Here is a 26,998-nt window from a genome sequence, read left to right on the forward strand (position 1 = left end):
GCTCCCGGGATTGGACTCTCAGGATCGGCCCAGCCCTTGTGTCTGGCCACAGCACATAAGTGCATCCACTGGTCTCTCTCTCCACTGCCTTCTGTCAGTAGAAGCCACCAGTCGAGAAGCAGGGAGTTTGATGTGACACTGGTCTGCTCTGGAGTTCTACATTCATTAGACTGAATTGCGCTTTTTATCCTCTTAAGAAGGCCTAGAAAAGCTGTGAGGCCTGGCATGGGATCAGGGAGGATGAGTTTCCTGAGCAGAGAGGTAGCGTTACAAGGTGTTTCTGTTTGCACTGAACTGGTCACATGGCCCCAGTGCCCCTCCGCAGAGAGACAGGGTGAATGAAGGAGCTGGTGCGGTCAGTCCTAGAGGAGACGCACGGACGCTCTGAGAAAGCCGGCTGCAGATGACACAGGCCCAGGCTCAGTGCAGGTGACCTGTGGGCTTGCCAAATAGTACAGTTCAGGGATGTTTGCTTATCACTTATTATTTATTTATAACAGTGGTGTATGGAATATTTTATTGAAAAGGCCAGGAAGGTCTTCTTTAGCCATGTGTTTCTGGCTCAGCCCTGGGTGAATGGAGTGCCTGCTTCGCTCCCTCTTAGCTGGACCACACAGGAGATGCTTGTGTGCCTGTCCCTTCACTGCTAGTGAGAGAGTACAGATGGTGAGAAAAGACACCAGTCGTGGGCCATGTGTGGTGGCTCACGCCTGTAATCCCAGCACTTTGAGAGGCTGAGGTGGGCAGATCACTTGAGGTCAGGAGTTGGAGACCAGCCTGGCCAACATGGTGAAAGCCCATCTCTACCAAAAAAAGACACCAGCCACACGCCTAGGACTGACACATTGTCATTATCATGGGTCCTAATCACAAGGGGTTGTGTGCAGGGCGTGCAGGCGGTGTGCACGCACGTCTGCAAACAGCCCGCCTGCACGCACCAGCGCACAGATGAGCTCAAAGATCGCTTTCCTAGGGCACCGTCACAAGCACTGCAACCTGCGTCCAGCTGCACAAAAGGGCTGAGAGAGTGGCTGCGGCTCTGATGGAGAAGGGAAGACTGAGTGTTGGGGACCATGTGGCTCTAGTCTACCCACCAGGTGGGCTCACTGTGGGTCTGTGCACCTGCAGCTCTTCGTAAGCAGCCCCCTACCCTAAGCAGCCCCCAGACATTCCCTCCCCGAAGCATCTTCCAAAACTAAGCTCAGCCCCTCCTCTCTGCATGTGTCTACCTCCTCAGCTCAGCTACCCCTCTGGAGACCTGAGAGTCACCCATGCCCTCCCCAGCACCACCTCCTCTCCTCTCTTGCAGGAACGGTGAACAGAGGCTGGTGGGAGCCTCTTGCGACCGGCCTCCTCACAGCCAGTCCTTGTCTCCACAGGGGTGGACCTCATCGCCGCGTTCTATGGCTGCTTGTACTGTGGCTGCGTGCCCGTCACCGTGCGGCCCCCGCACCCTCAGAACCTTGGCACCACACTGCCCACCGTCAAGATGATCGTGGAGGTGCGCCTACCTGGCCCGCGGGTCAGGGTCTGTGAGTGGGAGGCTGCAAGGCTACCCTCCGCTGCCCCCTTTTCTGGGCAGTTTGAGAGGCCCCTCCCACCCACCCTTGGCCCCTCGCCATGCAGGTCAGCAAGTCTGCATGCGTCCTCACCACGCAGGCCGTCACACGGCTGCTTAGGTCCAAGGAGGCTGCTGCCGCCGTGGACATCAGGACCTGGCCCACCATCCTAGACACAGGTGCGTGCCCTCACACTGCCCAGGACCAGTCCCTTTTCCTTTCTGTGTTGTAGGTGTGGTGTTGCCTGGCTGCCGTCCAAAAACACACGAGGCAAGAGCAGTCCTGGCAGGAGCCTGGCTGACAGCAGGGGGGACCCTGTCCCATGTGTAAACCTGCACTCCACTCAGCCCACAGCAGCCGCACCCAGTCCCAAGTGGTGTGGAGCACAGCCTTGCCCCTCTCACCCGCCTCCTGCCGGCATGGGGGCTGGCAGCTCTCTGAGGCTTTCTGCAAACGCTTTGGGGACACAGCTCCCACCGCGTGCCACCGCTCCAGCATCCCTGTCCCCATCATTGGTGAATGCTGTCATGCCCCAGGAAATGCTGAGGGCCAACAGGGCGAGGGTCGGAAACCCCCCCGGCTCCCCTCTGCCGTGGACCTGTCTCAGCCTGGGCTGGATGGGGCTGGGCCAGGGCAGCTGGTGTAGGGGAGGGAAGGCTCAGAGCTGAACAGCCGGCCAGGGCCCCAAAGCCTCATGGGCTTGGCCTGCCCTGCTGAGCCTGTGCCCAGTTGCACCCCGGGAGGCAGTGGTGTCTGGCTCATGGGGCCACGAGAACTTGATGAAGCACGCAGAACCCAGAGCCCGTCCGTGGCTATTTTTGCTGTGGTCGGGACTCTGGGCTCATCTGGGCTCTGCCATAGGCTCTGTGGCCTTTGGCAAGTCCCCAGTCCTCTAATCTTTCCTACTGGTCAGTGACGTGATGCCGCCTCTCCTCGCCCTGCCCCGTCCCCCATTTCCACAGGCTCAGTGTGGTCTTGGTGGGACTGGGTAGCGTTTCCATGAAGAATGAAATATGCTTTCCTGAGCACACACAGCCTGCCTGGTCACCGCCCCACTGCTGTCTGAGCTCACTCTCTACAGGACTCCCAAGGACAAATCATGTGTCGCCTCTTGCCTGTGAAAGCCCAGAGCGTTCAGAATACATGCGGGAATGCTAATGTTGGTGTCTCCTGTTTAACAGATGACATCCCGAAAAAGAAGGTAGCGAGCATTTTCAGGCCCCCCTCCCCCGATGTCCTCGCATACTTGGACTTCAGCGTGTCAACCACTGGGATACTAGCGGGGGTGAAGGTAGGTCCTCTGAAATCCTGTTTGCCTCAACCCCTAGAAATCAGGAGGAGTGGACAGAAAGGATGTCAGATTCAGGTTTAAACCGGCAGGTCCTTATACAAAGCACAAGGCAATAATATTGCTTCTTAAGATTTGTGTTAAACACCAGTGAAGCCTAAAATGTGATTAGCCTGAGAGTAATGCATTTTCTGATGCATTATGGTCATGTCTAAACTTTCTGATTTATGACTATCTGGCTTCCAGGAACTGGTGGCTTTGAAGAATCTCTTACCTTGCTGGGAGCCAATAGCTCGATTAAAATTTTTCAGGCTGGGCGCGGTAGCTCACACCTGTAATCCCAGCACTTTGGGAGGCCGAGTTGGGTGGATCACGAGATCAAGGGGTGGAGACCATCCTGGCCAACGTAGTGAAACCCCGTCTCTACTAAAAATACAAAAAATTAGCTGGGCATGGTGGCAGGCGCCTGTAATCCCAGATACTCAGGAGGCTGAGGCAGGAGAATTGCTTGAACCCGGGAGGCAGAGGTTGCAGTGAGCCGAGATTGTGCCATTGCACTTCAGCCTGGGGCGACAGAACAAGACTCTGCCTCAAAAAAAAAAAAAAAAAAAAAATTTTTTTTAAATTCAATATCCTGAAATTTTGTTTCTAAGATTTTTAGTGTACCATTTCTTGGGTATTATTTAGGTTATATGGGGATTTGAGCCAACCGTCTTTTAAGGAAATAAATATGATGTTTAGTAGTCTAGCCATGTGGACAGCAGACGCTGCCATCCACCCTCTCTCCTCCTGCACATCACTGAATTTCATTTCCCCCCTTTTTTTTTTTTTGAACTTTATTTTATTCCCGAGATGTCTCACGCGGCCACAAGCGCCTTATGCCGCTCCATAAAGCTGCAGTGTGAGCTGTACCCCTCACGGCAGATTGCCATCTGCCTCGACCCCTACTGTGGCCTTGGCTTCGCCCTGTGGTGTCTGTGCAGGTGAGTACAGGGCCCCTGCCACCTGCCAGGTTGGAGCAGCTCGTGTGGCTCTTAGGAACCTTGGCCTTCTAAGGCACCTCTTCTGAGTGTTCAGGAAGCCGATGAGACGTGTGTGAGTGGATTTGTTTGGGGATGAAGTGGGTTGGAGTCTGAGTCTGAAATTGAGTGAAAATACAGTTTTCATTAAATACACTATCCATTATCAGTACTTGGGAAGAATCTGTTTGATTCCTTCAAACACTAGAAAGTAGTGATCCATCTCTATAAGTGAGTGCCTCTGGAGCATTGTCCCTGGATACTCTCCAAGTGTTTGGAGCAGAGCTCAGGACCCCGTGCCTGCCATCCCCCAACGTTCACCCCGTGGCATGTTTTCCACCAAACTCCCCTACTTGGCATCAGAACAGAGTCATGCCACTGTCGTGGCTGGAAAAGAAGTGTCCTTGAGGAAGGGAAGAGTGGAGTGCCCGGTGGGCAGGCGGATCCTCACGAGCCTTCCCTCTCGCAGTGTCTACTCGGGACACCAATCAGTGCTGGTGCCCCCGCTGGAGCTGGAGAGCAATGTGTCCCTGTGGCTGTCAGCCGTCAGCCAGTACAAGGCCCGCGTCACCTTCTGCTCCTACTCTGTGATGGAGATGTGCACCAAGGGCCTGGGTGCACAGACGGGTGTCCTCAGGGTGAGTGCCCAGACCCGGGCTTCTGAGTGTGCTGTAGACCACAGCCCTGGGAAGTTTAAAAACAACAAAACAAAACAAGACTCCCAAGGCCCCTCCCTGCAGTTTGAAGAAGTAGAGAAAAACCTTTCCCACTACGGGCCCTGTGTACACATCCCTCCTCCACGGCTCACCTGTCTCTGCAGCTCCACACCCCGAAGGAGAGGCGGGTGTGGGAGTAGGGCAGGGTCCCTGCGAGACGGCAGGGTGGAGGTCTGGCTGTGTGGGAGGGCAGGTGTGGGATGCAGGTCAGATGGAATCCTCTAGTGCGTCCACACTTAGGATTCTATGGGACAGACACAGCCTGCAGAGAGGAGGTTGGTGTCCAGCTCCACCTCTGTGTGCCCACTCGGAGATTTCCCAAGACAGTGCCTAGGGCCCTGGCAACTCACGGGGCTGTGGCTGTGGCCTGACTGCTCCCCCCTCCCGCAGATGAAGGGGGTGAACCTGTCATGTGTGCGCACGTGCATGGTGGTCGCCGAGGAGCGGCCCAGGATTGCGCTGACCCAGTCCTTCTCCAAGCTCTTCAAGGACCTGGGCCTGCCGGCCCGCGCCGTAAGCACCACGTTCGGGTGCAGGGTCAACGTGGCCATCTGCCTCCAGGTGAGGCGCTGGGGCCTGTGGTTCTCGAAAGCTGGCTGTTGGCAGCGTGGAGACCAAGCTTCCCAGCTGTTAATGTGCAGTTTTGTGCCTGCCTGATCTCTTTCTCCTTCTCTGAGCCTTTGATGTTTCATTTCCACGTAATATTTTAGCTTCAAGGGTTTTATTTTTAAAGATATTCTATTCTAGTTGAACAAAGGCTTATTTGGAAAAAAACACAAATTGTTTTTGAACAGTGACTAATATCTTACCTGTAAGACTCTCTAAGTTAGATATAATACACAGCTAAGTTCTTAAAGCAAGATTGAACTTACTGTTTTAAGATATCTAGCAATATTAAATTGAAACATTAATAAATGTAATTTGTATTGACTCATTCATTTTTGAAACCTTGAAATGTCTTATTAAAAGGAAGCACCAAGTTTCAGGCCAGGAGTGGTGGCTCATGCCTATAATCCCAGCACTTTGGGAGGCCGAGACAGGCGGATCACCTGAGGTCGGGAATTCGAGACCAGCCTGGACAATATGATGAGACCCCGTCTCTACTAAAAATACAAAAATTAGCTGGCTGGTGGTGTGTGCCTGTGGTCCCGGCTACTTGGGAGGTTGACGCACTAGAATCGCTTGAACCTGGGAAGAGGAGGTTGTAGTGAGCCGAGATCTCACCGCTGCACTCCAGCCTGGGTGACAGAGCGAGACCCTGTCTCAAAAAAAAAAAAAAAAAAAAGCACCAAGTTTCAGAGATTAAAGAGCTCATGGCAATTCTGTTTACTGCTTCCTCAGATAGCTACGGCTATTTCTCAGATTTTGTACTAGTATCTCAATTTCCTTTCTTTCTAAAAACATCTTAAAACCAAATAGCTTTTTAGATAACCCTACATATTGAATGCCTTATTCACCCACATTGTACAAAAATAGCTGGAAGGAAATGGCACCTGTCCGTGCCAGAGCAGGGCTGAGTGCAGGTCTGTCTCTGTTTCCAAAGTGTTTGCTTGGCCTTGTGCCTCCCCAGCACAGTGGCAGTGCACGCAGGGCAGGGTGGGCTCTGCTCACACCCTCTTCCCCACAAAAAGACCCCGACCACTCAAGCCTCACACCCTGTCACACGGCAGAGATCGGGCCTTTTGTGAGCTCGCTTCCTGCTGCAGGCTGTGGCTGAGCGTGGGTGCCGGCCTGTGTTAGTGGCTCTGCGTCTGCAAGCCTGGGGCCTCCTTGCTAGACGTCGGAAGGGTGTGGACGCCACATGTGATTGCAGAAATGAAGTTAATGGATGTTCACGTTTGCTCTTTAAGATACAGAGGTGGGTTTTGCTCTCTCTTTCCCTGTGTTTCTCATGTGGCTGCTGCTTCTGTGTGTGTTTCCTGTGGCTGTCTCCTCCCTGTCTCACTCTGCTGCCTCCTTGGCCTCTGTCAGCCCAACAGGCTGGGAAAGCTGGCTGAGCAGGTATGACCTTGACCTTGACCTTGTTGGTGCCTCTGTGCTTCCCCCTCCCATGAGTTCATGTGACTTTCTCGTGAATTCTAGACAAACATGTTTCTTTTGCTGTCTTACTTTGTTCACAGTGGATATTACTTGACATATTACAAAAGCTCCCTTGTAACCAAATTTAAAAGTAAAACTGTTTTCAAAAATGTTAATGCTCATAGTATTGCCTTGGGAGGAAGGGCTCTGTTTAAATTCAGTGCAGAGGTGTTTAATTCCAGTGCAGACATAGTTTATGTTGTCTGGGATCTTTAAGGGTGATGCTGATCAGCGTACTCATTTAATTTGATGTTCCTTATTGAATAAAATGACACATAATGTCCGTTAGTCGGGATTAATGTTAACTGTAAGGTTCAGAAAGGAAAGGAGTAGAAAGGTGAAGGCTGCCATCCATGAGTGAGTCTCGGCTGCAAGCAGTCCCCAGTAGAATTAGACTGGTTGGTGAGAGGCCAGGCCCTGCCTGACAGCATGGTGGAAATGCCCCTCAAATCCTAATGGTGTTTTCATCACAACAAGAGACCAGTGGGAATAGAAAGTTGTTAGAGCTGAAATGTAAAGTGGCATGATTTGGGGTTTTCAGAGTCATTGACTGTTTCACTCAATATTATCAAGCTCTGTGGATGTTTGGATGGAAAGCATCAGCCTGCCTGGGGGACCTCGAACCCCTAGGCAGACTTGCTGCAGGGAGCAGAGCGGCTCCCTTCTTGGGTGTCCCCGGGGGCCAGGGAGGAGCTGCCATGCAGCTGTGCCTGTGCAAACAAGATGAAAGTGAGGCCCCTGAACAGAAGTTCCTCTGCTGCTCTCCTTCCAGGGCACAGCTGGCCCAGACCCCACAACTGTCTACGTGGACATGCGGGCACTGCGCCATGACAGGTAATGTTCCCAGCCTGCCTGGGCCCCATTCATACCCAGCGGCAAAGTGGTGCGGACCAGGTCTGCGCTGACTATGCACCGCTGGGACCCAGGCATTAGAGGACAGCTGGGCCAAGTCAGGCCTACCCGGGCACCTGGATAGGCACATGAGAGGACAGCTGGCTACACTGGGCCATCTGCACCAAGAGGAAGAGGAGAGCTGTGAGCCTTCTCTTCCCAGGGGAGCTCAGTGTCTGTCTCTGTGCGCCCATGTCCCCAGGGCTGCGGTTACCATCCCTGTATCTGTCACACAGCCAGGAAGAATAAGAGTGACCCCTGTGACATCTGGTTTTTTAGAGGGATAGGGACAGACAGAAGACAAGTAATCCGTCTACTGGCAAGAACATTTCTTACCTGATGCTGTCATAGAATCTGACTTAGTTTTCATCTTGATAACCGATGGTAGTGCATACAGTGTGTGCTTGCTGGTCTGTGGTCAGGTGTGTATCAGGGCCTCTCCCAGCTTTGAAGCTCAGATCCCAGTCCTGGGTTCTCAAGGATGGCCACACTGTAGCTTGATGTAAACACTAGGTTTAGCTTACTGGGTGCCAGGGGCCTGCTGGGTTCAAGGAGGACCTAAAAGAAATGTAGAGTGAGCTGCTGTGAGCACATGGGGGTGGGCGTGAGTGCATGAGGGTGGCAGCACTTGGGACCGCAGCGTGGTTGGGGTGTCCCTGCCATTCATGGCAGGTGTGCTGTGGAAAGGTTGACATCCTGGCTGTTGTCAGCAGACCCTCAGAGTGATCATTTCCAACCTCATGATCTGCCCTTTTAGACATACCTGTGTAGTAAATTACATACTGAAATTGTTCCCTTGATTTTTAGGGTACGTTTGGTAGAACGGGGTTCTCCGCACAGCCTGCCATTGATGGAGTCTGGAAAGGTAGTGGAAACCAAGACGTGTGCATTCTGAGTCGTGTCTGAGACGTCTGTCTGAAGCATCACCCCGTGGAGGGTGCTGGGGGCTGTGGCTCAGATGAACACGGGTTGACTTCTGGTTGGGGTGGGCTTGGTTGCTGCAGAAGCCTCCTTCCCTGCTTTGTGACTGGGATATAGAATTACTTAGTTACGTCTTTAAACACACGTCTGAGCTCAAAGCCAAGAAAGGGAGAACTTCAGGTACAGGAATAAAGAACTCCCACTGGGTGGGTGGCAGGCCTCAGGCCTCCGGAGCCAGGGCCATGGAGGCAGGGTCCAGCCCACCTACACATCAGTGGGTGGCCCTGACCCTAAATTGGAGATGACAAAATCTCATGCCCTAGTTTAGGGTGTCAGCAGGAAGAGGCCCCCAGAGCCTGTAGGGGATCTGGGGGATCCTGAGATGGCCTGAGGACTCCCAGGAAAAAACTGAGATGCTGCACGGGGTCAGCAGACATAGGCACAGAACAGCATCCTCTGAATGGTTCAAAGGAAGGAGGTTTGAACCTCCTTTGGTTCAGGAAAGGTTCAAAGGAAGGAGGAAAAGTCACACAGCCCAGGAAGGCAGCATGAAGAGTATGCCAGGCTTGATGTGAGTGGGCAGCTGCTGCACATCCAGCGGGGGCCGCGGGGGCCCTGGTGGCTTCACAACCCCAGAGACAAGAGAAGGAGATTGGCCACCCTGACTCCGTTCATTGCCGTGGCCACAGCCACCTGTGGGGAGTCAGAGACGGGCCCAGAGAGGGATCCAGCCAAGCCACATGATGTCCAGCACACAGACTCCTGCAGGGCAGCAGGGGTGAGACGGGACAGAAGGCACAGCTGCTGTGAGGGTCTCAAGGTGGGAGCTACTGGGAGGACGGTGGGACTGGGCTGAGTGTGGGGAGCAGGAGTGAGTGAGTGAACTCACATGCAGGTGCAGGGGCTTGAAAAGCTCCCATCCCATGTCCCCTGTGACAGTCACTTTAGGAAGTAGACCAGCCGAGAGTGGAGTTGGGTCAGCTTAGTGGGCAGCACATCTGTGGGAGCTGGGGCTGCTGCATGTCCTCCCTTCACTGAGGACAGGGACATGTGAGCCGCCATCGCCAGAGCTCTGCATCATCCTTGGTGTAAACTCAGCAGGTTTCCCTGGGTCGTGGGGCCTTCACGCCGCTCTTTTCAGTGGCTGTTCCTGCCCTGCCATGTACAGCTGTACTGTAATTGTTTCACTCACCCCCTTTTATTGGACATTCTTTCCTGTTTTGCTGTTACAATCACTTGGGCCTGATAGGTTTGTGTCCTGGAAAGAGCTCTGGTTTTGGGACTTAGCTGGGACATGCAGGGCGAAGATGGAGGCTCCAACAGCATCTGGGGAAACAGAACAGTCCCACCCGCCAGGGATGGTCTGGTGCTGACCACAGCTCACACCTCCCTGTGGCCCCTTGTCCCCTCCTCCTGCCAGGAGTGCAATTGCCCCCATTTCATACATGAGGAAACTGAGGACACAGAACAAGCATCCAGGTCTTGTGCAGTCAGGTGGTCCGACCTGAGCCCAGTGAGGGAACGCTGGGACCGGGCCTGGGAGGCCAGGTAAGAGATGGTGGCCTCTTGCCTCTGAATTGGCACAGAGCCAGTGCTCAGTGGTTGGACTGACTCGGAGTCACGGGCAGGAAGAACTTCCTCGTGGTCAGGTTCCTGGCTGAGAACTAGGACAGACATGTGCCTCCTGCAGGGCTGGGCACAGCAGGGTCACTGCACCCCTGGATGTGTGCCCGTGAGGTGCGCTGGCATCACCTGGCTGATTGTCTTCGTAGCCTTAGTGACCCTCTGCCCCTCCTGACACCCAAAGATGGGGTCCCGTCTTAGCAGCTGGAGTCATTTTGCTAAGATTCGCAACTTATTTCTATTGGCATCTCTTTTTCAAAATTCGAAGTCGAATTTGGAGCAGCCTCTAAACTTCCTGACCTGACATAAGCACGTCAGTCCTGCAGGCCAACTTCCGAGGGATGTTATTTTAACGTCACTGAATCAAGAGAGTCTCGTGCCATGTTTTCTTTAACAAGGGACATAGCTCTCCTCCTTCCAGATCCTCCCTGGCGTGAAGGTCATCATTGCACACACTGAGACCAAAGGACCCTTGGGAGACTCACACCTGGGAGAGGTGAGCTGAGGGCAGGGGCCCATGGGAGGGGCTTGAGCTCACCAGCCTCACCGGCTTCATCTTCCTTCTCTTTTTGCTTCAGATTTGGGAATTCTAAACTGTGGAGTAACACTTGCCTTTGGGAATCTACCAGAAACCATTTGGCCCTTCCCCCATGTACCTCCCAGACCCAGTTCCTATGTAGGATTTTGGGGTACTGTGGGACAAACTGCCTCATCCCTAGGTTGACCTAACCAACAGAGGGGAACCCCTAGGTGTGAGGGCACTGACAGGTGGGAGGAGCTGCACAGGCACCAGTGGCAGCATGGAAAACAGCTACCTTGTGCAGGACCCAGCAGCTGCTACTTAAAACGTGGTCCCTGGCACCCAGGCAGGAGCACAGACCCGGGGGAACTGGTGATAGAGAACTCTGCTCCAGAAGAGTTCAAGGCCTCCACCTGCCCTGGGAGGTTCGGAGAGCTCAGATCCCTTGTCCTGAGGGTGCAGGTGGAAGGTGTAGGTCTCCCTGAGAACACGGAGGCTATACAGGAATCCATTGGGTTGAAATGTCTACATGTATTGCACGTATATCTTGCTGTAATTTGGGACAGGCACGACTCATTATTTATGGTGGCAGCTTGACATGCAGTCATGTCCCGAACGTGCAGATTGATCTGTTGTCATGAGAGCTTAGGACTCACGTTCCTAGTCCTATCCTCTTGGGGAATGTGCTGTCAAATTGATGTCTTCAGACCAGGCGGGCACAGGCATCATTTGTGGGCTCTGCTGTGAAGCCAGACTGGGGGCTTCCAGCAAGCCGTGCCCAGTGGGAAATCACTCAGCCTCAGCTGGCTTCTTCTGACTGGGACAAGGGTGTGAGCTTGTGACCCCTCAGGTGGTCTTAAACTGTGTCCTGATGGCAAGGTGTCCTGGGTCCCAATCCTGAGTGTGGATGAGTGAGGGACCCTCCCCTCAACCATCCCACTTCCTGGACAGCCAAACCCAGGTCTGTAAGTCAAGGGTGTGCCCCCAGGAGATGGCGAGTCTGAGCCGGGAATGGGGACCCACCCCTCATGGCAGATGCTCAAGGGAAACGCCCCTGTTGGCCACCCCCTTCTCCTCTTTCAGACGCTGCCATGCAGGGGCGTGTTAGAGCCAGTTGAACTGACTGTAGGTTCTGGACGGACTCTGTGTCTAGAAGGGCCCCATGACACTTGGTCCTGCAGGCACAGGCCTCTGGTCCCTTGGTCGCTGCATGGATGCACACAAATGCTTACATGTGTGTAGATATGCGGGTGCACGCAAACGTGAACAGACTGGTGGACACACACGTGCACATGGATAGTGGATGCACACACACACGCATGGGGCTGACGTTAACCCTGGGACGTGCTGTCTGCTTTCAGGGCCTCTGTCTTGCCATGAGTCTGAGCAGCCACATGCTGTCCACTCCGTAGGGACCCTCATTCCTTCAGCCTGTCCCTGCTGTGGAATTTGGGTTGCTTCCAGCCCTCTCTTATTGCCAACACTAGTTGGATGTGAGGAAGGTGGAACTGCCCCTGTCTACTTACCCACGTAGGATAGAGTCCTACAGATGCCATTCTTGGGTCAAAGGAAGAAACAGTATTTAAGGAGAGAAAGTTATGCTTGCTTTCTGTGCCTGTAATTTCACTTAGTTCATAAAGTAAGAGACAATGAATATTATCCGCCCGACTTCGTTCGGTGTTTTCTGGAGCATTATTCTTGGCCAGTGGATGTCTCGTGACAGAATCTGAACTCGGTGGTTGGTAACACTTCACATTCTTGTCCTCTGGGCCCCACCAGATCTGGGTAAGCAGCCCCCACAACGCCACCGGGTACTACACAGTCTATGGGGAGGAGGCGCTTCATGCCGACCACTTCAGTGCCCGGCTGAGTTTTGGAGACACACAGACCATCTGGGCAAGGACTGGCTACCTTGGCTTCCTTCGACGAACAGAGCTCACCGATGCCAGTGGAGGTGAGGGGTTGTGGTGAAGTCCCACGTGAGTGCTGTGCGGGGAGGATCTGGGCTCCCCAAGAGCTTGGTCACCTGCTGGCACACCTCACTTCTTGCTGTGGTCTGGTATTGTTCAGTGTGGGGGAAAGATACTCTGACAGCGGTTTTCTCTGAAAATACTGTTTTCCCTCCATGACTGCCCCTCGCTATCCTTGGGACCTTGGCCTCTGCTAAGGGGTGGGGGGATGGTGTTGGTGATAAGGCTACCAGGCTCCTCAGGGAGGCCTCCTCCTCTCTGCCAGGCCGGCCTCTCTGCCACTGTGTCTTTACCAGTGGCTTTCCCATGCACAACCCATTCAAGGTTGTGGCCAATGTCCAGAAGACTCTGTGCAGCCACCACAAGCTGGCCAGATAAGGCAGAACTTTTGGTAGCTCCTACAGATAGTGTCCCGTTCCCAGAGATAAAAGTTATTTTTAATAACACACTCACACTTGCTGTAACTTTCCTGAGGTGGTTCCATGCTGCAGAGATAACAGCCTTCACTGCCAGTACCTCCATCACCCTCTCTGCATGTGGTGTGGGACCTCATGATGTTTGAGCTGAGACCTCCCTGTGCCTGAGAGCCCCTGGTTGGGCTCAGAGGATATGAGCCCATGCCTCAGCCCATGCCTCTACATGCCTCGGCTTTCTGGGCACGTGTAAACACACACTGTTCACAGGGCGGCATGATGCACTGTATGTCGTTGGGTCTCTGGATGAAACTCTGGAGCTCAGAGGCATGCGGTACCACCCCATCGACATCGAGACCTCTGTCATCCGAGCACACAGGAGCATCGCTGAGTGGTAAGAGCCCAGGTAGAGGGCGGCTCCACATGGTCCATACAGCCCTTCCTCTGTGCGTGAGTGCTGTGCATCGGTTGGAGCAGAGCCGAGGACTGCTGGGCCTGAGCACAGGCCTCCTGCATTGTCACCCTGGCCTGCAGTGGAGCTGGGTGCCGTGTAGACGAACCCTGTCTACCTTGGGCATTGCCAGAGAGGGCTGAGGACTTCTTGTGGGTCCTCCCTCTGGATGTACTCTGCACAGCATGGTACCAGAGCACACCTTGCTGCCTTTGTTTGGGTTTGGCTTGTTTTTTTCTCCGTTTCCTTATGAGTTGTAAGCCAAGAGATTGTCCCCAAATGCACAGGCAAAAGGTAAGGTTTCCACAGGTCTCATCCTGAAGTGTTTCTGCTTTTAATGTGTTTCTCACATGGTTGTGACTCCTGATTCCTTCACCTGTGGGGAACTTGTGTTGGGACAGGTACAGCTTTCAGCATCAGATAATGCTCCTGATTCTCAGTAAAAGCTTTAGTTGGAATAGACATCCTGTAAAATGGATCTGGCCTGATCTTTAGGTTGTGAATAGCCGTGAATAGCTCTGTGACATCAGTGTGCTTCGCTCTTCTTTGTGCCACCCTTTCCCAAGCATTCATTGGCCCCTGTGGCCTCTGCCTGTGTCCGTGTGACCGCACCTGTCTTTCCTCTGCAGTGCCGTGTTCACCTGGACCAACCTGCTGGTGGTGGTGGTAGAGCTGGATGGGCTCGAGCAGGATGCCCTGGACCTGGTGGCCCTGGTGACCAACGTGGTGCTGGAGGAGCACTACCTGGTCGTGGGCGTCGTGGTCATTGTGGACCCAGGGGTGATCCCTATCAACTCTCGGGGTGAGAAGCAGCGCATGCACCTGCGGGACGGCTTCCTGGCCGACCAGCTGGACCCCATCTATGTGGCCTACAACATGTGAGCGCAGCACCCCAGACCGGGTGCCGGAGACGAATGAGCTCCAGCAGTCCAAGGTGATGTGGGAAGACACTGCAGAGCCCACGCACCGGGACTCGCCCCTTCCTGTGCTCTTACAGATCCCTCTCAGCAGTTCCCTGCATCTCCTTTTAGAAAGCACTTCCTGAATTATTTAAAGAAATATTTTGAATCTGCCAAGTACATTTACAAAAACACAGATGCTGGTATTTTAACAGATGGAGAGACAAGGAAAGGAAAGGAAAGGCCTGGCGTGGGCATTGTGAGGAATCACAGGCACCGAGGTTGTTCTCTGCTGTACTGCAAGTTTGCACTTTCTTTAGGCTAAAAATGTAGTTCCTGATTTTTAAAATTCAGTTATTTATTCCCACTTCAAATGACAAGTTCATATATAGAAATTACGGAGAGAAACTTGAGACCATTTACAGAGAGAAACTTGATTCTGGGAAGATAGCAGAGTACAAACCAGCTGCCTCACTTCTGTTTCACAGGGAGGCTGATGGAAAGGAAGCAAGCTGGACCCATCCTCCCTGCTCACAGAGCACTGTGGTCACACGCAGTGCCTCCTCTGCCAGTTTCGTTATTGAAAGAATTGTGCTGGCTGGGCGCAGTGGCTCTCACCTGTAATCCCAGCACTTTGGGAGGCCAAGGCAGGTGGATCAAGAGGTCAGGAGATCGAGACTATCCTGGCTAACACGGAGAAACCCCATCTCTACTAAAAATCCAAAAAATTAGCCAGATGCCGGGCGCGGTGGCTCAAGCCTGTAATCCCAGCACTTTGGGAGGCCGAGACGGGTGGATCACGAGGTCAGGAGATCGAGACCATCCTGGCTAACATGGTGAAACCCCGTCTCTACTAAAAAATACAAAAAAAAAAAAAACTAGCCGGGTGAGGTGGTGGGCGCCTGTAGTCCCAGCTACTCGGGAGGCTGAGGCAGGAGAATGGCATGGACCCGGGAGGCAGAGCTTGCAGTGAGCTGAGATCCGGCCACTGCACTCCAGCCTGGGCTACAGAGCGAGACTCCGTCTCAAAAAAAAAAAAAAAAAAAAAAAGCCAGATGTGGTGGCGGGTGCCTGTAGTCCCAGTTACTCGGGAGGCTGAGGCAGGAGAATGGTGTGAACCTGGGAGGCGGAGCTTGCAGTGAACCAAGATCATGCCTCTCGCCACTGCATTCTAGCCTGCATGACAGAGCGAGATGCCGTTTAAAAACAAAAACAAAAAACAAAGGTGTGCTGCTTGTCAGCATATATTGTTATTGTCACGGACACTCAGTAAGTGCCATTTTGGACTGCCAAGTTTAGATGCTTTGTTTCAGAAACATAAGCCAGCATTTAGTTTTAAATCACTTTCCTGGTTTGTAACTTGATGCTGTTTAGTTAAATTGCTAGTTTTCCTAACACTACAATATTAATTCTTCTCGTGGAAGTGTACTGATGTATTATTTTTATTCCAAGTCAGCAGATTTGGAAGCATTGGTGGCAAAGTCTAAGGTTTTCATATCCATAGTGCTGTTTGGTGAGTACCAGCAGTACAGTTGAGGGGAGCAGGGAACAGCGTTGCCCCGTATTGAACGTGGAGAAGGTTACATTCTTCACTGCCTTTCACATTTTGAGTTGTGTGCCTATAAAATTTGGCCAAACCATTTTTTTATTTTGTTCAAACTTGACTAAGCTGAGTGATCTAAAATTATACAGAACCTAAATCAGAGAATGTAAAGTCCTTTAGTTACTTCTAAGAATTTGAAGTCAAGCACGAGTCTAAGATATAGATTATTTTTATATAGCTAATTAAGAGTATGTTATGAAATTGTTCGGTTTTTGGGGTATTGAGGGTGGAAAATTTTGTGAATCATGCATGCTTCACAGAAACAACCAGGTTTTTCCAGAATTAGTCTGGATCAGTGCCTAACAAAGCTGTTATTAATTCTCCACACATGAACCTGGCTAACTGGGCCAGCTCTCATGTTTTACTCCTGTCTGGCTACAAATAGCTCTGTGCATAGTAGCCCTGTTTCCCCATGGTGGACTGTGGTAAAGTATGTTGTGACATACTGGAATTCTAATAACCCTGTTGTAATTATGTACAGAATCTATGTAACTTATTGTTGACATACAGAGGTTTGGGCAGTAGTCTAACGGACATTCCTTACAATAGAATGGCTGGGAAGGGAAAGAAAAAAAAAAGCTACCTAACTCCAATCTTGATGTTGTAGTTTTATAGCAAACAAAAATTGTCAGCTTTTTGTATTGAAAGGTCAGTGGTGGTAAGACAAGGTGTCTTGTAAATTAAGATTTTAAGAAGTGCATTAAAATGTTTTAGAATTACTCTGGGAATTCTGTATATCATACTAAAATTTTTATATCATTATGTTAATAAAAGTTATTGACTTTGTAATTCTGCATTTTGAAATGTGTGAAAAGGGTTTTTAAATTACCCCGAATAGGATGTATTTTATTTTGCTTTTTTTTTTCTGACTATAAAAGCAATTATGCTTATAGCATAAAATCTAGAAAGCACATTAAAGTATAAAGAAAATTAAAATTTCTTATAATTCTACCTCTGAGTAAATAGCAGCATTCGTATGTGACATAAACCCTCTCAGGGATTTATTTTTTTTCTTTTTAAAAATTTTTTACAAAATTAGGATCAAGTGCTTTTTTAAATAATTTGCTTTTGTACTTAATAAATTATAGACTTTTAAGTCTATTACATATATTCTTCTACGTTTCAATGGCTGTATTTTCCAAGTGTGCCATGAGTAAATGTAGTATTTGCTGTATTGCTGTACATCAGTGTTGTTTCAACAGGACCACAGTGAGCCTCCTTTCAGATGCACGTTTACACTGCCATGATTGCAGTTACTGCCTTGAGCTCAGTTCTTATAGGTAGAGTGAGTGGGTCAGAGCTCACGCCAGGTTTGAAGCTTTGGGTACCTGCTGCCCTCCAGAAGGGCAGGGTGACAGCATGGAAAAGGCCTCTTTGCAGTTGCCAAGCAATGTTGGCAGTGGATGTGTGCTCAAGATTAAAATAACTCTAAAGACAATTTGATAGGCAAATAAGTGGTGTGTCTGGTCATGTTGAATATGTCCTCATTTGTTCATGGCCATTTTTAGTTCTTATCTGATGTATTTTGTTCAGATTTGGCAGTTTTTATGGTCAAGTTTTTTCTTACTGACATGTAGGAGTCTCTATTAAGAATTATAACCTCCATATACTTCGTTTTCTGTGGGTTATTTGTATTTTGGTTCTATTTGTTTTAATGCAGGTGGTTTTTTAAATGTTACATTTATGCAAACTGTGGTTATTGTGTTTGATTTCAGATTATGAATATAGCTGATTTATTTCAAAGTGGTTCTACTGGAATGATCAGCATAAACCAATGGGGAGTACATGGCAGAGAAATAACTATCCTCCAGTGTTTGCCTGGTTCCTGCCACAGTGCTGGCCTTCAGGCTTCCGGGCTGTTCTAAAGAAAAGGCAAGGAGACCTGCTGCTGCCACTGTATCTTGCTGTCAGTAAATATCCTCAGTAAATCACGTGCATGTTATTTGCCATGTGAAAAAGAACAGGAGGAGGAAGCATTCCCTTCCTATCTGAGATAATGTTACATAAATTTTGGGTCCTAAAGGGTTAGGGAAGGCATTCTCTATTTAAATTTGATACAACAGCAGTGTTGTAACACTCTGCATGGCATTCATCCTCTTGTTTGATGTTCAGTTTCAGTAATGGAGAATTAAAAGGAAACTACATGTAAAATTTCAAAATTAATGGTTTTTACATTTTTGCTTATTAGTAAAAAATTTGAGTTGAAGACGAACGACTTTAAAGTATCTAAGCAGGTTCCTGGACTATCCTCCCTCTTCCTTCTTGCTGCTCTGAAAGCCTCAGTCACCCTAATCCTCACCCAGGTCTTCCTGAATTCTGCTCTGCTTTTCAGGATTTAATGAGAGAACCTTTTCACATGAGCCAATGAGATATTTCAGAAGGATCATTGTGGAGTTTGCTGAGGGCAGTAGAGGGCGAAAAATTGAGAGTTTATTAGTGTTTAGTGCCTACTAAGTGTGGGATACATTATTCCCCAGTTTCTCAAAGGAACTGAAAAGGCTAGATATGAATATTCATTTCACATGCCACTTAAAAAAAGTCAAAAGGAGCACGAGGGATCAAATGAAGCTTTGAGGGGAGAAGGGAGCACAGAGGTATTGCCACTGACCATCACTGCTAGGTGGGTGTGCCCAGATGCTGCAGGAGGCTCCAGATGGAAATCAGTGGAGTGAAGGCCATCTACAGGCTTTCATGCTCTGGTGGAATGGTACGTAAGTCAAAGACAAGCAATTTGTAGCATTTATGTTATTCATGAGGGGGAAGGATTCTGGGAAGATAGCAGAGTACAAACCATCAGGAATATGTCTTCCCTACCTGGACAGTAATTGCACTGGCAGAATCTGATGTGACTATTTTGGAGCTCTGGAGTCTGCTGATGGCTTGTAACTTCCAGGGCAAGGCTTAGATGGTAAATTAGGGTTAATTTTAGCTCCTGGCACAGTGGCAGCTACCCTACCCCCTGCCCATGGCAGGCAACTGTGCACGTGTTCCAGGAGCAGCTTGCACATGGAGCCAGATCCTTGATTGCTACTTCTGATTTTAGAGGGGCAGATGAGTCCAGAGACCATTGTTGCAGCTCCCCTGATTTTTGCAAACCCCTCTTCATCCAGCTTAAATTACTTCCATTGCTGTGATTTAAAGGCCCAGGACCCTTCTCCCCCAACCCTTCATTTTTCTCATTTTCTCCTTTTGGGAGCCAGACACTAAAGACTAGGACGTTCAAAAGCACCTGCACATACAGGGGGAAGTAGAAAATGTACATGTCCAGGGAAAGGTACAGGCTCAGAAAAGAACTGAGAAGACCTTAAAATGAGACCTCAAGCTGATCCTTGACATAGAGACAGCTAAGGATCAATAAAAATAAATAAATAACAAAAACCCCCAGCAAACCCTGGGGAAGAAGAATCTGATTTCCAGATTAACAACATTATTTAATTTTAATGCCAGTTTTTCAACAAAAAGATCACAAGACATGCAAAGAAAAATATGCTTCATTCCAAGGAAAAATGAATAGAAACTGTCCCTGAAAAAGACCTGATCGTACTTGACAAAGACTTTCAAATAACTGTCTTAAAGATGTGCAGAGAACTAAGGAAGATGTGGAGAAAGTTAAAAACCAATGCATGAGGAAAATGGAAATATCAATAAAGAGATAACCTAAAAATTTCTGGAGCTGAAAAGTACAATAACTAAAATGAAAAATTCCCTAGAAGAATCCAAGGGCAAGAAGAGAATCAGTGAGCTTGAAGATAGGACGGTAGAAATTAATGAGTCTGAAGAAAAGAAAAAAAGATTGAAGAAAAATGAACAGAGTCTGAGGGAACTGTGGGACACCATTAAGCAGACCAATATATGCATGTTGGCAGTTCCAGAAGCAGGGTTGAGGGAGAGAGAGAATACTTGAAGAAGTAATGGCTGAAGACTTCCTAAATTTGATGAAAGACATGAATATAAGCATCCAAGTAGCTCAACAAATTCCAAGTAAGATGAATTTTCAAAGAGACCACCCAGACATCAACATTTCAGAAGCCAAAGCCAGAGAATTTTGAAAGCAACAAGAGAGAAGCAACTTGTTACATACAAAGAATCCTCAATAACAGGTCCCCAAGCCCAGGGCCACAGACCGTTACCAGTCTGTGGCCTGTTAGGTACTGGACTACGCAACAGGAAGTGAGTGAGCATTACCACCTGAACTCTGCCTCCTGTCAGATCAGTAGTGACATAAGATTTTCATAGGCATGCAAGCATTCTTGTGAACTAACTGCACATGCCAGGGATCAAGGTTGCACACTCCTTATAAGAATCTAATGCCTGATTATCTGAGGTGGGACAGTTCTATTCCAAAACCATCATCCTGTGCCCCCCGGTCTGTGGAATAATTGTCTTCCACAAAACCAGTCCCTGGTGCCAAAAAGGTTGGGGACTGCTGCTCAATAAGATTATCAGCAGATTTCTCATCAGAAACCAGGGGCCAGAAGGTAGTGGGCCAATATATTAAAAATGCTAAGAGAAAAAAAAAAGTCAACCAAGGATCCTATACCTGGCAAAGCAGTTCATCAAACGTGAAGGAGGCCGGGCATGGTGGCTCACGCTTGTAATCCCAGCACTTGGGGAGGCCGAGGCGGGCGGATCATGAGGTCAGGAGATTGAGACCATCCTGGCTAATACGGTGAAACCCCGTCTCTACTAAAAATACAAAAAATTAGCCGGGCATGGTGGCAGGCACCTGTAGTCCCAGCTACTCGGGAGGCTGAGGCAGGAGAATGGCGTGAACCCAGGAGGCGGAGCTTGCAGTGAGCCGAGATCGTGTCTCTGCACTCCAGCCTGGGTGACAGAGCAAGACTCCATCTCACACACACACACAAAAAAGACAGTAAAGCATTCTAAGATAAACAAGCTGAGGGAGTTTGTTACCCCTAGACCTGCCTTAGAAGAAATGCTAAAGGGAGTCCTGCTGGGTGGAATGAAAGGACACTAGACAGTAACCCAAATTCATCTGAAGAAATGAAGATGTCAGTGAAGGTAACAGAATGGGCAATTATAAAATCTGGTAGTATTGAAATGATGGTCCATAATTGCAGTATTTTTTTTCTACATGATGTAAGAGACTAACATAGTTTTAATAAATTAGTCTAAAAGCCAGAATTATTGTGACTTTGATTTGTTACTCCACGTTTTGTTTTTTACATAATTTAAGAGGCTGAATCAAAGAATTACTAGTTTATGTTTTGGGCTACATAGTTTATAAAGATTAATTTGGTGACATCAATAGGTTTGGACAGAGCTTTTAAAGGAGCTGAATTTGTTATTAACGTTAAGCTGGTAAAATTCAAGTTAGAGTATAGTATTAGAACTTTGGGATGTTTAATGTAATCCCCTGGTAGCCACAAAGAAAACAGCTATAGCAGTGGTCCCCAGCCTTTTTGGCACCAGGGACCAGTTTCATGGAAGACAAATTTTCCAGACTGGGAAGAGGGGAATGGTTTTGAGATGAAACTGTTCTACCTCAGATCATCAGGCATTAGTTAGATTGTTATAAGGAGGACAAAACCTAGATCCCGCTCATGTGCAGTTCACTATAGGGTTTGTGCTCCTATAAGAATCTAATGCGGGCTGGGTGTGGTGGCTCACGCCTGTAATCCCAACACTTTGGGAGGCCAAGGTGGGTGGATCACGAGGTCAGGAGATCGAGACCATCCTGGTTAACATGGTGAAACCCTGTCTCTACTAAAAATACAAAAATTAGTCAGGCATGGTGGTGGGTGCCTGTAGTCCCAGCCACTCAGGAGGCTGAGGCAGGACAATGGTGTGAACTTCGGAGGCGGAGCTTGCAGTGAGCTGAGATCGTGCCACTGCACTCCAGCCTGGGCGGCAGAGCGAGACTCCGTCTCAAAAAAAAAAAAAAAAATCTAATGTGGCCACTGATCTGACGGGAGATGGAGCTCAGGTATGCTTGCTTGCCTGCCACTCACCTCCTGCTATAAGGCCTGATTCCTAACAGACCACAGACCAATACCAGTCCATGGCCTGGGGGTTGGGAACCCCTGAGCTGTAGAATACAGTCATGTGCACATAACATCTTGGTAAACGATGAACCACTTACACAATGTTAGTCCCGTAAAATTATAATGGAGCTGAAAAACTCCTGTTGCCTAGTGATGTTGTAGCCATTGTAACATCATAAGAGCATGCATTACTCATGTATTTATGATAATGCTAGTATAAACATGTTACAGTGCTAGTGGTATAAAAGTTTAACACCGTTATGTACAGTACATAATACTTGATAATGTATATCTTACTAGTTTATGTACTTACTATACATTTTATTGCTACTTGACTGTAAAACAGCCTCAGGCAGGCCGGAAGAAGGCATTGTCATAGAAGATGACAGTTCCATGTGTGTTATTGCCCCTGAAGATCTTCCAGCAGGACAAGATGTGGAGGTGAAAGACAATAGCATTGATTATCCTGACCCCATCTAGGCCTAGTCTAATGAGTATGTTTATGTCTTAGTTTTTTTTTATTATTATTATACTTTTAAGTTCTGGGGTACATGTGCAGAACATGCAGGTTTGTTACATAAGTATACACATGCCATCCTGGTTTGCTGCACCCATCAACTCATCATCTACATTAGGTATTTCTCCTGATGCTATTCCTCCCCTAGCCCCCCATCCCCCAACAGGCCCCTGTGTGTGATGTTTCCCTCCCTGTGTTCATGTGATCTCATTGTTCAACTCCCACTTATCAGTGAGAACATGCGGTGTTTGGTTTTCTGTTCTTGTGTTAGTTTGCTGAGAATGATGGTTTCCAACTTCATTCATGTCCCTGCAAAGGACACGAACTCATCCTTTTTATGGCTGCGTAGTTTTCCATGGTGTATATGTGCCACATTTTCTTTATCCAGTCTGTCACTGATGACCGTTTGGGTTGGTTCCAAGTCTTTGTTATTGTGAACAGTGCTGCAATAAACATACGTGTGCATGTGTCTTTATAGTAGAATGATTTATAATCCTTTGGGTATCCCAATAATGGGATATATTGGGATATAATCCCATTATATCCCAATAATGGGATTGCTGGGTCAAAAGGTATTTCTGGGAGAGGAACTGCCACACTGTCTTCCACAGCGGTTGAACTAATTTACACTCCCAACAGTGTAAAAGCGTTCTTGTTTCTCCACATCCTCTCCATCATCTGTTGTTTCCTGACTTTTTAATGATTGCCATTCTAACTGGCATGAGATGGTATCTCATTGTGGTTTTGATTTGCATTTCTCCAATGACCAGTGATGATTTTTCATCAAACACTTTTCAACAAACATTTTTCATATATTTGTTGGCCACATAAATGTCTTCTTTTGAGAAGTGACTGTTGATATCCTTCACCTACTTTTTGATGGGGTTGTTTTTTCTTGTAAATTTGTTTAAGTTCTTTGTAGATTCTGGATATCAGCCCTTTGTCAGATGGAGAGATTGCAAAAATTTTCTCCCATTCTGTAGGTTGCCTGTTCACTCTTATGATAGTTTCTTTTGCTGTGTGGAAGCTCTTTAGTTTAATTAGATCCCATTTGTCAATTTTGGCTTTTGTTGCCATTGCTTTTGGTGTTTTAGTCATGAAGTCTTTGCCCATGCTTATGTCCTGAATGGTATTGCCTAGGTTTTCTTCTAGGATTTTTATAGTTTTAGGTATTAGGTTTAAGTCCTTAATCCATCTTGAGTTAATTTTTGTGTAAGGTGTAAGGAAGGGGTCCAGTTTCAGTTTTCTGCATATGGCTAGCCAGTTTTCCCAATACCATTTATTAAATAGAGAATCCTTGCCCCATTGCTTGTTTTTATCAAGTTTGTCAAAGATCAGATGGTTGTAGATGTGTGGGGTTACTTCTGAGGCCTCTGTTCCATTAGTCTATACATCTCTTTTGGTACCAGTGCCATGCTGTTTTGGTTACTGTAGCCTTGTAGTATAGTTTGAAGTCAGGTAGCATGATACCTCCAGCTTTGTCCTTTTTACTTAGGATTGTCTTGGCTATGCAGGCTCTTTTTAGTTCAATATGAAATTTAAAGTAGTTTTTTCTAATTCTGTGAAGAAAGTCAATGGTAGCTTGATGGGGATAGCATTGAATTTATAAATTATTTTGGGCAGTATGGCCATTTTCACGATATTGGTTCTTCCTATCCACGAACATGGAATATTTTTCCATTTGTTTGTGTCCTCTCTCATTCCCTTGAGCAGTGGTTTGTAGTTCTCATTGAAGAGGTCCTCCTTCACATCCCTTGTAAGTTGTATTCCTAGGTATTTCATTCTCTTAGTAGCAATTGTGAATGGGAGTTCACTCATCATTTGGCTCTCTGTTTGTCTATTGATGTATAGGAATGCTCGTGATTTTTGCACATGATTTTGTATACTGAAACTTTGCTAAAGTTGCTTATCAGCATAAGGAGATTTTGGGCTGAGATGATGGGATTTTCTAAATATACAATCATGTCACCTGCAAACAGAGACAATTTACTTCCTTTCTTCCTATTTGAATACACTTTGTTTCTTTTCCTTGCCTGTTTGCCCTGACCAGAACTTCCAATAGTATGTTGAGTAGGAGTGGTGAGAAAGAGCATCCTTGTCTTGTGCCACTTTTCAAAGGGAATCCTTCCTAGTTTTTGCCCATTCAGTATGATATTGGCTGTGGGATTGTCATAAATAGCTCTTATGATTTTGAGATATGATCCATCAATACCTAGTTTATTGAGAGTTTTTAGCTTTTAATAAAGTTTAAAATGTAAAAAATAAAATTTTTAGGAAAAAAGTTTATAAAGATGTCTAAAAATGTTTTGCACAGTTGTACAATGTATTTTAAGCTAAATGTTTTTACAAAATAGTCAAAAACTTAAAAACATTTGAAAGTTTATTAAGTTACAGTAAGCTAAGGTTAATTTATTATTGAAAAAATATATGTTTAGTGTAGTCTAAGTGTACAATATTTATAAAGTCTACAGTAGTGTACGGTAATGTCCTAGGCTTTCACATTCACTCACCACTCACACCCAAAATAACTTCAAGTTCTACCAGCTCAATTAATGATAAGTACTTACTATGATTTGAGTGATACCCAATGTGGCAGTATTGAGAGGTGGGGCCCTTAAGAGGTGATTGGATTAATCTATTCAAGGATTGATAGATTAATGGATTATCACGGGAATGGGGCTGATGGCTTTGTAAGAAGAGGAAGAAGGACCTGAGCAAGCATGCTTAGCGCCCCCACCATATGATGCCCTGCACTACCTTGGGAGTCTGCAGAGAGTCCCTACCAGCAAGAAGACCCTGACCAGATGCGGCCCTCAACCTTGGACTTCTCAGCTGCTATAATTGTAAGAAATAAATTCATTTTTTCTTATAATTTAGCCAGTTTCAGGTAGTCTGTTATAAGCAACATACAATGGACTGAGTGCCCTACACAAATGTACCGATTTTTATCTTTTATACTATATTTTCACTGTACCTTTTCTATATTTGGACATGTGTTTAGATACACAAAGAACATTGCATTACAATTGCCTACATTCTATTCTGTACAGTTACATGCTGGACAGGTTTGTAGCCCAGGAGCAATAGGCTATACCATATAGCCTAGGTGTGTTGTAGGCTAGGTTTGTGTAGATACATATACACTCTATGGTGTTGCCCCAATGATGAAATCACCTAACAACACATTTCTCAGAACATATTTCTGTTGTTAAGCAATGCATGGCTGTATGCACAAAAGGAAGTGAGAAAGGGATTTAAATGTTTCATTACAAAAAAAAAAAAACCACACACACACAAAAGAAAGGCACGATACAAGAAATGAGGAAAAAGACATAAGGCATATAGAATATGAAGTGACCGAAGTCTCTCCTTATTGATAATTACTTCATAGGTAAATAGATTAAATGGACAGAGATTGGCAGAATGGGGAAAAAAACAGGAGCTAACTGTATGCTGTCTACAGGAGACTCACAAAGACACAGTATTAATATATTGAGAGTGACAGGATGGAAAAAGATATTCGCTGGGCACAGTGGCTCATGTCTATAATCCCAACGCTTTGGGAGGTTGAGGCAGGTGGTTTTCTTGAGCCCAGGAGTTTGAAACCAGCCTAGGCAACATGAAGAGACCACATCTCTACAAAAAAACAAACAAACAAACAAAAAAAAAACTGGGCATTGTGGCTTTCTCAGGAAGCTGAGGTGGGAATATTGCTTGAGCCTGAAGGGTGGAGACTGCAGTGCACCAAGATCACACCACTGTACTCCAGCCTGGGGGACAGAGTAAGACCCTCTCTCACAAAAAAAAAAAAAAAAAAAAAAAAAAAAGATATCCCATGCAAATAGTAATCAAAAGGGGGCAGAGGTAGCTATACTAATATACTTTAAATAAAAAAGGATTACAAGAGATGATGGACATTAATAAAAGATTCAATTCAGCAAGAAGATGTAACAGTTATAAACATTTACACATATAAAGACAGATCATCAAAATATATGAAATGAAAACTGACAACTGAAGGGAGAAAGGAGAAATAGACAGTTCTATAGTAATAGTTCAAAATGTCAGTGCCCTGCTCTGAATAATCAATAGAACAATAAGACATAAGTAAGGAAATGGAGGCTTTAAACAACACAATAAACTAACTAGATCTAACAGATATACGCAGAACATTCTACCCAACAATAAAAATAGAATACACATTCTTCTCAAGTGCACATGGAACATTTTCCAGGATAGACAACATGTTAGGCCACATATTAACAGATTTAAATAGATTTAAAAATATACAAAGTCTTTCCTTAAACCAAACTGGGATAAAGTTAAAAATCGATAACAGAAGGAAAATTGAGAAAATACACAAATCGTGAAAATTAAACACACTTTCAAACAACCAATGGATCAAAGAAGAAATAACAAGAAAAATTGGAAAATACTTGGAAATAAAAACAATATACCAAAACTTATGGGACCCAGCAAAAGCAATGCTAAAGAAGGAATTTATAGCTATAAATGCTTACATTA

General features: G+C 47.2%; 1 protein-coding gene across 10 annotated transcripts in view; it reads left to right on the top strand.

The window, feature by feature from the left end:
• The window catches only part of DIP2A (disco interacting protein 2 homolog A), a 112,119-nt gene extending 94,004 nt beyond the window's left edge, over window positions 1-18,115 (top strand). For 9 of the 10 annotated variants that reach the window (XM_007971197.3, XM_073011397.1, XM_073011396.1 and 6 more), the window contains 13 exons: window positions 974-1,097; window positions 1,380-1,501; window positions 1,627-1,738; window positions 2,741-2,850; window positions 3,700-3,830; window positions 4,336-4,504; window positions 4,973-5,143; window positions 7,434-7,495; window positions 8,360-8,417; window positions 10,518-10,592; window positions 12,396-12,570; window positions 13,270-13,393; window positions 14,080-17,074. In XM_007971197.3, the coding sequence (XP_007969388.2) occupies window positions 974-1,097; window positions 1,380-1,501; window positions 1,627-1,738; window positions 2,741-2,850; window positions 3,700-3,830; window positions 4,336-4,504; window positions 4,973-5,143; window positions 7,434-7,495; window positions 8,360-8,417; window positions 10,518-10,592; window positions 12,396-12,570; window positions 13,270-13,393; window positions 14,080-14,332 (1,686 nt within the window). In that variant the 3' untranslated portion in view covers window positions 14,333-17,074. Of the gene's footprint in view, window positions 1-973; window positions 1,098-1,379; window positions 1,502-1,626; window positions 1,739-2,740; window positions 2,851-3,699; window positions 3,831-4,335; window positions 4,505-4,972; window positions 5,144-7,433; window positions 7,496-8,359; window positions 8,418-10,517; window positions 10,593-12,395; window positions 12,571-13,269; window positions 13,394-14,079; window positions 17,075-17,667 lie in introns of those variants that run through there. The other variant, XR_012091111.1, reaches the window with a different exon arrangement.
• Window positions 18,116-26,998: the final 8,883 nt, after the last annotated feature.

The sequence above is a fragment of the Chlorocebus sabaeus genome, chromosome 2 (genome assembly GCF_047675955.1).
Source record: "Chlorocebus sabaeus isolate Y175 chromosome 2, mChlSab1.0.hap1, whole genome shotgun sequence".
NCBI lineage: Eukaryota > Metazoa > Chordata > Mammalia > Primates > Cercopithecidae > Chlorocebus > Chlorocebus sabaeus.